Source organism: Chrysochloris asiatica, unplaced genomic scaffold (genome assembly GCF_000296735.1).
Source record: "Chrysochloris asiatica unplaced genomic scaffold, ChrAsi1.0 scaffold00313, whole genome shotgun sequence".
Classification (NCBI taxonomy): Eukaryota; Metazoa; Chordata; class Mammalia; order Afrosoricida; family Chrysochloridae; genus Chrysochloris; species Chrysochloris asiatica.
Genome location: NW_006408831.1, coordinates 502,709 through 513,051, shown reverse-complemented (window position 1 = coordinate 513,051; position 10,343 = coordinate 502,709). Strand labels below are relative to the sequence as shown.

At 43.7% G+C, this 10,343-nt stretch overlaps 1 protein-coding gene across 1 annotated transcript in view; it reads left to right on the top strand.

Annotated features, from left to right (window-relative positions):
* THBS4 (thrombospondin 4) overlaps positions 1-10,343 on the top strand; it is a 71,991-nt gene that overhangs the window by 50,071 nt on the left and 11,577 nt on the right. Inside the window, exons 11-16 of the mRNA XM_006875180.1 lie at positions 2,143-2,247; positions 2,852-2,959; positions 3,269-3,428; positions 5,198-5,316; positions 6,367-6,419; positions 9,932-10,125. Of these exons, the coding sequence (XP_006875242.1) occupies positions 2,143-2,247; positions 2,852-2,959; positions 3,269-3,428; positions 5,198-5,316; positions 6,367-6,419; positions 9,932-10,125 (739 nt within the window). The remainder of the gene's footprint in view (positions 1-2,142; positions 2,248-2,851; positions 2,960-3,268; positions 3,429-5,197; positions 5,317-6,366; positions 6,420-9,931; positions 10,126-10,343) is intronic.

Genomic DNA, 10,343 nt, shown 5'->3' with positions numbered 1-10,343 from the left:
CGTCATCTCTTCATTCAAGTTCTCCACCACACTTTCTGAAGCCCCTTATACTATAGGGGATGGGCCATAATGGAGAAATATGGGCTGTTGTAAGTCCTCAGAGAAAAAAACATCTGTCACAGGTAAATGAGAGGAAGTAGGTGGGGACCATTCTCTATGCCCACCTCCTCCACCCAGGTTCTGTAGACAGCTCAGCTAAAGGGCACCTTTCTTATGCTTTTCCCAGCCCTGGAACCATATCTGGGGAAGAACCATGGTGGGGAGAAGGCTTGGCCTGATATGAATCTGACACCCAGCATATGGTGAATCCTTTGTGAAAGAGAGGCACTGGTCCTGCCATCCATCCCCCAAATCCCGGGCTCCAAAGTCTTCTTGAATTCTAGGCATTGATAAATCAAGCAGACTCCAGCCACTTACTGCCGCTTCACATCTTGTCTTCTCCTTTCCTGGGAAGCCAGGTCCTCAGCACAAGACTCTTGGTGGTGGTGGTTATGTGCCATGGAGTCGGCAGCCTGCAATTCATATTGTCCTGGTGGTCAGCTCTGACTGGTAGGGTGGGTTCTGGGAGACATTCCTCCTCTGCTTTATTCTTCAAACTTAGTCTTCATTATGTGTGTGCTTGCAAATTTTTCTACAATGAACCTAGCATTTTTTTCCAATAAGGAAAAACTATTTTAATTACAAGTAAATGTAATAACATCAGCTATCCCTGGCAATCCTGGTATTCTGTAACAGGTAAGGATGAAGGAATGTGCAATGTAAGCAGGCAAAATAAAACCCTAAGGGGAAACAAGTCATTGAGAAGCAAATATATACAAATCCGTCTCTTCTGTGGAGAAATTGACAACTCCCCTGGGATGGTGGGTGATAGGGCTCTCAATATGTTTTTGAATTTGTAATAAGGCATAACGACAGATGGTAAAGGATTAATAAACTTCACAGGATGACTAAAATAATTTAATCTGCCAGAAAATGGCTCATTAAATAGACTTTGTGCCTAGAGTAATTTTTTTCCTCATAAAAAGGAGTCAAGGACCGTACCCCATGGCTGAACTTTCCAGTCTTATGAGACTCCACTGAAGCAATGGATTTTTGAAAAAGCATCTTCCCAATAAGCCCTATTATCATCCTGTGTCCTTCAAGAAGCTCTATCAAGATGTTGTTGTTGTTAAATGCTGTTGAGTTGGTTCCAACTTATGGCAACCCTGTGTAGGTTTTCTTCCAAGGAGCGGCTAGTGGGTTTGGACCTCCACCTTAAAGTTCAAATCAACCTTGCTGTCCAATACTTACCCTGGGGAATCCCCAGAAACCATTGCCATAACCTTTTATACTGACTTCTCCACCTTGAATTTAACTGGCCCAGCAGATCCCCTCAAAAGTGCTGTTTTAATTGTTATTGTTGTTGTTAATTGCCATGGAGTCAGTTCCAACTCATAGCAACCCTGTATAGGGTTTCCAAGGAGCAGCTGGTGAGCTTGAACCACCGACCTTGCAGTTCAAACCAACTTTGCAGTCCACCGCCATTAACCTACAGCGCTACCTCAGGACTCCAGTAAGAACAGATACTACACTTGATCTTAGCCAAAAGGTTGAGAAGCAATTGCTGTTTTGATTGGACCTATTTATCTGAAGGCACCCTAATGAGACCAGTGAGACTAAGACTACTTGTCTGCCTTCATCCAGTGATCATACAAATGTGTTCGAAGCCCTTTTGTTTGGATTAAACCCATGTACTGGAACGCATAGCGCTATGGGTTGGCTCTGACTCGAAGGCACTTAACAACAACAACAACAACTGGAACGCTAGTAGCAAGACTTTTTTTACTTGCCTTTGTACATATGTGTACTACTAATTGTGTAAGAAGACAAAAGGAAGAAAAGAATATCTGTGTATTTGCTTGACTGTGCCAAAAATATCTTTGAAAGCATGTATACATGGAAACTGATTGCCTGAGCCAGGAGGTCAGGGATGAGAAGGAAAGATTTCTCTGTGTATCCCTTTGTATTTTAAAATTTGAACTATTTGACTGTTCAAAACTCTACCCAATGAGGCAGCCTGGCACTGGGCCCCTTCTCTTGTCAGCTGCCCACCTCCCCACCAGGCTCTGTTCCCCAGACCTCTAACGGGTTTTCTATTCACAGTGTGGAGTTGGCTGGGCTGGCGATGGTTATGTCTGTGGAAAGGATGTGGACATTGACAGTTACCCTGATGAAGAACTGCCATGCTCTTCCATGAACTGCAAGAAGGTAAGGAGGCACAGGGAGGAAGTAGGATGAGCGATGTTACATCGAGGAGATTGCAATCAATGACATGAAACAAGACATACGAATTGCGAATGGGAAACTGATTCACTGATTGGCTCTATAAACCTTCACTGAAAGAAGAAGGAAGTAAGGAGGATAGGTATAAAAATACTTTGACTTTCAAAAGCCACATCTTGCATGGGCAGAGGCTCTGCATGTTCCATTCAAAATAGCCATCAACAATAAAGCCAAGCAGTTACAAACAGGTTGTTAGCTACCATCAAGTTGACCCCCAATACATGATGACCCCTTGCACAATCGTTCAAAAGACTACCCAGTTCTGTGCTATCCCCATGATTGGTTGCAGATTAGACCAGTGTGATCCATAGGGTTTTCACTGGCTGATTTTGGTGAAAAGTAAACTTTCAGGCCTTTGTACATGAGTCTACTAAGGTCTACCTTAGTCTAGAAGTGCCGCTGAAAACTTTTCATCCTGGAAGTCAAGAATTCTACCACTGAATTACCAATGCCCCAGACTTAAGATGAGAAATACTTTTGACTTAAGTCTCATTCAGGATGTCATTCTGAACTATGCTTCCCAACTCAGGATAACTGCAAGTATGTGCCAAATTCTGGTCAGGAAGATGCTGACAGAGATGGCATCGGGGATGCTTGTGACGAGGATGCTGATGGAGATGGGATCCTGAATGAACAGGTACCTGCTTTCCTGAGAGGGGCCTTGAATGGCCACATGCCAGTGATGGGGAGGGAAAGCTTGTGAAGTAGCTATTAGTATCAGTCATCCTAAATGGCCATTTCCCTATCTGCATAGTCAGAGTTTTATAACTTTTTATTCTGAGATTCACAAATGTTTAAAATATAAAACTGACAATCTTGGGTCTCAAAAGTTCTAAGAACACATAGCAATAAAGGAGGTAAGGATTGTCTAGTAGCCATCACAGAGCCTGTCAGAGTAGGGATTCAGTAAAAGTCTGAATAAATGTTCAGTCTTCTGATCTTTTAGGATAACTGTGTCCTAACTCACAATGTGGACCAAAGGAACAGTGATAAAGATATCTTTGGGGATGCTTGTGATAACTGCCGGATTATTGTAAATAATGACCAGAAAGACACCGATGGAGATGGAAAAGGGGATGCCTGTGATGACGACATGGATGGAGATGGTGGGTTTGTCTTGCTTTTTGCCTTTTATTTGTTTTGCTTTTAATGTTTTATTGTGAATTATATGATAGTTTACATGGGAGAACATTGGTTTTACATTCATCCTATCGTATATTGTTTCATTGCCTTGGTTACAGTCCCTTCCATGCTTTTTGCCTTTTGCTTGGGATTTTTTTTGTCCTGTTTCCCTGTTCACTGTTGTAGGTAGGAGTAGATCTACTGATTTGAAGGCCTTCTAGCTCTAGGTGTTTGATGTACCTCTATCTGGAGAGCTCTAGGTTACTATGGAAGGAGAATTTACAGCCCATTCCTGTTTAATCATACCATTCTGTTCATGGTAGAGACTTGGCAATAGTGAATCAAACTAGGGGACTTTGAGCAGAGTCACAGACTACACCGTCTCGGTCAGGTTCCTCCTAAAGAACCAGGCATTTTCCAGCAGACCTGAATATGCCTTGCCTGCTCTGAGAAGGACTATGGAGGCAGGGTGGGGGTTGGGCTGCGCAGCTCCTCTACTCTGAGGACTTCATATTGGGATCTCCAGAAATGGCACTTCCTGGAGCACAACTGTCTCTAACTCCAGAGTCCCATGGGATTTGAGGGAGAACATTTTATTCCTGTATAGCTTCTGTAGATATAGAGGAACTGTCATTACCACATATACTGGGCTCTGAGGGTTTCTAAAAACACAACCTATCACAGGGTCTTGAAGAATGATACTTTCAGAAATAACACACCTCCACACACCCCTACACCTCACACACACCTCATATCCCCACACCCCCACACCTCCACTCTACCCCAGAATATCTGTACCAAACCTTTTGCTACCTAGTTGATTCTGACTCATAACTACCTGATACATCACAGAGTAGAACTGCTTCATAGAGGTTTCTTGGCTTTAATCTTATGGAAGCAAATCTCCAGGTGGTTCTCCCAGGGCACTGTTGGATATGTTCAAACTGCAATGTTAGCAGCCAATAGCAAACTTCTTATAACACTCAGAGACCTCCCAGAATGTTTGTTGATATTGTTCTTGTTGTTAGGTGCCTTTGAGTCAGTTCCAACTGATAGTGACCGTATGTACAGCGGAAGAAAACACTGCCTAGTCCTGCACCGTCCTCACAATTATTGTCATGTTTGAGCCCATTTGTTACTGCCACGCTGTCAATCCATCTCACTGGGGTCCTTCTCCTTTTTCACTGAAGAGCCACACCTCCCTAACACATACGCTCACTTTCCAGAAGCCCTCCTAGTGATCCAGACACAGTGGTGTGCTGCTAAGTCAACTCTAAGAAAGAACCAAAACGAGCATTTGCCATGATGTTGTCAATTTCCCATCATAGCTGATTTCAAGCTACCAGTATAATGTTATGGAGTGCGAAACTGGAATGAGAATTGCACAGTGGGTTCTTATGAACCAGTACAAGCTGGCTCCAACACACTACTGTCCTGGGCACTAATTTCATCTCCCACAAAGTGCTGCCTCTCCAGGGTCAGCTCACCTAGCTATCATGACCTCTACATCTGGTTGCCCTGATAACCCTTGATACCTTAGATGAATTTTAATTCAGTGGATAAATGCCTCAGATCATTGTTCAATTTTAAATCTTCCAGAATCCATCCTTTGAAGTCACCTCTAGATAACTGTTAAAGATAACCACAGTCAGAAGGATTTCATCCCATATCTACCTGATGTACACAACACTTAGAAGTCAGTCTTTCATACCATGATGCTCATCTGATCCTGAGCTGTATTCCTTTCTTGCAGGAATAAAAAACATTTTGGACAACTGCCAAAAAGTTCCCAATCGTGACCAAAGGGACAAGGATGGTGATGGTGTAGGGGATGCTTGCGACAGTTGTCCCGATGTCAGCAACCCTAACCAGGTAAGCAGGATACAGGGGAGTTCAAACTCTAGACTGAACTTGGCCCTGCCAAAGCCAGTTTAATTCCAAACCCAAAACCAACGCCCTGCCATCTACTTAAGTCCAACGTATAGCAACTCTATATGGCACAGTAAAATGGCCCCGTAGGCTGTTCAAGGCTGTAAATCTTTTAAGGAAGCGGACTGCTGTATCTGTCTCCCATGGAGTGGTTGGTAGGTTTGAACTGCCAACCTGTCTGATGTCAGCCAAGCACTTTGACCACTGAACCTAGACAACATAGCAGAACCCATCCGCCCTTTTCTCTACTGCTGCCCCTTACCTAACAGAGCAGGAAGAAGAGAATTGAAGCTACATGCTTGAGGCTGGAGGGGTTGGGAAGAAATACTCCAGTTGCTCTGAGGCCTTGGGTTGATTTCATTGATTGCAGAGTGCCTATGAAGTTAGTAACAGGAGTTTACAAATGCTCCAAACAGGTTTCCTCTGCTGAAAAGAAATGGAACAACTCCCTTATACAGCCATGTATGGACGTTTCAGATTAAGTTCAATCAGCAACATGTTGCGATTCCTTTCTCACTCCCCCTCAATGTTGGGATAATTGGGTATGATGTGTCATTTATTTTTAAAGCTCTGAAAAAGGGGAATCATTGTTGCCTTCCATGACTCACCTACCATTCTGGCGCAATTTCCAAATTGCAAAAGCAAAGCAAAATCAGTTGGTCATGTCCCCCTGCCCGCCGCTGGCTCCCTTCCGACCCATGCCAGAGTTCCACGTTTCCACCTGCCACCATGCTACCCCAGTACCCTTTCCCAATCAGCCCATCTGGTGTGTAGGCAGCCCAGCCACAGAGCTTGATATTTTAGAAGGCTTTTTTGAAAATCCAGCATTGTGCCTACACCAATATGGTGTTGTCCTTTTACAGTTTTGTACCATCCAGTTCCAGAGAAATCATTCCTGAGATCTGGTGGTGATGGACCGGGTCTACCTTCTCTGGAATATTCTATGTGTGCAAGCGCAGGAATAAATGACCGCGTGTTCTGTTCTCTTTGCAGTCTGATGTGGATAATGATCTGGTTGGGGACTCCTGTGACACCAATCAAGACAGGTATGGCACGTCTCCCAGCTGCATAGGGCCAGAAGGAAAAATCTAGAGAGAGGATTCGCTTACAGAGCTTTCTGTTGATCAGTGTTTTGGATTTCTCTGGGTAGATTAAGCTACTTTTGGGGAAAGTCCTGGTGTGGCATTGTGGGTTAATGCGCCAGACTGTAAAGCCATTTGAACTGCAAGGTCGGCAGTTCAAGCTCACTAGCTGCTCCTCGAAAGCCCTATACAGGGTTGCTATGGGTCGGAACCGACTCGACAGCACTTCACAACAACGACAACATGGTGTGGTGCTGTGGGATTAAGCACTTTTTCACAAGGTCAGTTTGAACCAAAAGGTCACTGGTTCAAACTCACGAGCCTCTCCTTGGAAACCCATATAGGATCGCTATGAATCAGAACCAAATCACCTGCACTTAATAATAACAGTGGTTAAAGAGGTACTCCTTATGTGACATTGTAGAATAAGCACTGGATTGCAAACCACAAGGTTGGCAGTTCAAGCCTACCAGCTGCTCCTTGGAAACCCTCTTCAGGGTTGGTATGAGTTGGAACCAACTCGGCAGCACTCAACAACAACATGATTCAATGGGAGTCCTGGTATGGCACTGTAGAATAAGCACTGAACTGCCAGGCCATTTTGAACCACTAAGTCAGCAGTTCAAACCCACCAATTGCTCCTCGGAAACCCTGTACAGAGTCGCTGTGAGTCGGAACCAATTCAACAGCACTAAACAACAACAGCATAATTAATGTTGCCACACCTTCCTAAAAGTTCTGAGTAGAGGGTAATAACATTAGAAAGGACCACTCAGTCTTCTAGCAAATGAGATTCTGTTACTGGAGAGGAAGAATAGCATCATGCTTCAGAGATGAACTTGAAAGTGAGACAATTAAGTATAAATCCCAGATCCTTCAAATTCTAGCCAGCTTTACTCAGGCAAATTACAGATCTCTCTGTACCTCAATTTTCTCTTCTATGAAATGGGGATGGCAATTGATTCTATCTCATAGGACTCAAAGATGAATTGAGTCAATCCATGAAAAGGACTTATTACAGTTTCTGTTACCTAGGCAGCTCTCTCTCTCTAAAAAAAGGCCATTTTACTGCTATATTCTTTCTGCTCCAGAATTCTTCACCATTATCCCAAAATAAAAGGGTGCCAGTTTTCTGAAGGAGCTCTGTCATTTCATTGTCCTTAGAAATCTTTCCAATCTGAGTGGAATTGTTCTATGCAAATGAATTTTGTTACCCCTCCTAGCCCAGCAGGAAGGCACAGGGTTGCACCAGAAGTTGTAGGAACAACACCAAAAAACACAGACATGTGCAGCTCTGCCCTTAAGACACTCACAATCAAAGGTCTAAACCTTTCATCTCTGTAAAGGTCTTACAGGGACAGCCAGGACAGGTATGAGAGGAGGGAAAATTTCAAGAAGGCAACACAGTAGAAAAAGATATAACTTCTCTTCTAATACCTGGATTAGACGTTGCCTTGCAGATGCCAGTTTTACTCAAGGACAGTTTCTACAAAGTTCCAAAGTGGCATTTATATACAAATTTTATTACGCCTTGTGTCCTGGCTCCAAAACATCTAGTAATCAAGTGAATTTAAATTCACTTGATTTAGTTCTCAGTTTCTCAGAGTCTCAATGTCTTCATCTGCAAAGTAGAGATAATTAAATACATCCCACATATGTATTATGTAAATGAGAGATAATGTAGATAAAGCCCCCAGCACAGAGCTGGCCCTCAGGTGATGTCCAGAAAGTGGTGGTGCTGTGTTGTCATTATGATCACAGCACCGGGAGAGACAAGTCAATGGCAGAGTCTGACGTGGAATGTGTCTCTCCCTTTCTGAGTGGAAGGTGGGACCGGTACATTGACAATTGTACTAAATGATGCACATCAAGAATGTTCCCTGTCTCAGGTCATCGTGCACTCTGGTTTCCATCTACAGTGATTTTTAAAATATCCTGTCCCACTAGCCTCTAGATATTTGCCTAAAACAAATGACTCATTCTGCTGCATTTTAATTCCTACAGACTTGAACCTTGTGGAGAAAGACAGGAACTGCTTACTTTGGCTTAAAAAAATATTCAGGGCTATATAGAATGGCTGCTTATGAAAGTAGCTCAATCTTCTAGTTTAAAAAAAAAAAAAAAAAAACAGCTCTGCTATGTACATAGGCATCCCGCTTCTCCAGATTGGCCTCCCTTTCTTTCCCTCTGTACCCATCTAGGAAGCATGCCCTCAAGGACATGGACTGGTTCTTGCTTTGCTCCTGTTCCTTATCCCTGAAGGCTGTCTGGGCAACACCAGGTCTAGGGCATACTACAGTGAACGGACTTTCCAGTGGCATATTTATGGAAATTAGCACCTGTGGCAAGCACTGGAATTGTGCCCCTGTCCAAGAGTCTTTTAGATAACTACCATAATGTCAGCTCAAAATTATAAGTCAAGCTCATGATTCTTTTACTTGACATATTATGGCACTACATGAAAATTACAACTGTACCTTCTTTGCTTTCATAGATGAAAATTGGTCTATGAAATGCTCAAAGTTTTTTGTTATTAAGTCACACAGTCTGCTCTGGCCCACGGAGGCTCAAAAATACCAAAGTATTAGCTTTAATTGCTGAAGGATCTCTTACAGCTGGAGATAGAGATGACAACGGAAATTACAATGGTTAATGGAAACTATTCAATGGTGCCCCCTTGAAGCGATGCTTATGGCATGTGTCATACCTATGAGATATACCTCTGGGAATATCCACTCTAATGCTGACTAGCTATGGGAGGTTCCTGAGAGACAGCACAGATTCATCCTCACCTAATTCTTAGTCCTGAAAAGATAAAAGTCAGGTGGGAAGAGAATGAAAGCTCTGAGAAGTCCTGTAGACAATTCTCTTTGCTGTTCTCCTCATGGCATTCAGGTCTGAATCCTTGTTGGGTTCACTGACCAGGTTGTGTGAAGAGTAATGGACAAGAACGCACCATAGGGCTTCCTAAGAGCCAGTACTTTCCTAAGTATTATATAAAAGTTTAATCACTTCATCTTCAAAATGGTCCTATGTAGTGAAGGTAGTGTTGTGATCCCCCCTTTGCAGATGAGGACACTGAGCCATATAGAGGTCAAGTGTGTGTGGGATCACATGCTGGTAAGTGACTGAGCCAAGATGCAAACCAAGACCATCTAGTTCTATGGTTTCTCATTACATCCCTGCTCACGTTCTCTGAGTCAGATACCATCTAGTAGTCCCCAGGGACTGATAAAAACATCTAGTCAGAGAAGTCACAAAAGTAGACCCTTATCATACTGAGTAGGAAATGACTACGTGTTTCAACAAGTTGAAGAGATGGAGAAATTGTCTCTGAGGCCCACAGGTAGCCCTATCTAAGGAAATGACCCCAGTGAGTTGAATGATTCTGGTTAAACCCCACACAAACTCACCTTCCCAAGAACCTGACTCTTCATGCCCTCTGCTGAACCAGAAACTCCCCCTTTCTCCCACAGCGATGGAGATGGGCACCAGGACAGCACAGACAACTGCCCCACAGTCATTAACAGTGCCCAGCTGGACACTGATAAGGATGGCATTGGTGACGAGTGTGATGATGATGATGACAATGATGGCATCCCAGACCAGTTGCCTCCTGGACCAGACAACTGCCGACTGGTCCCCAACCCATCCCAGGAGGATAGCAACAGTAAGCAAGCTCACCCCAGGGTTGTGGGAGACCCCGGGCTCTGTTCAACCCAGGACTGGATTAAGGCGCAAATAATCTGTGGTGTTTCCTTCTGTAATCACTCACACATAGGATTAGGCTATGAGAGTTATATATGTGTCTACATGTGTCTGCTCTGGTAGCGTTGTTATGTGCCGTGGAGTCGGTTCCGACTCATAGCAACCCTGTACAGGGTTTCC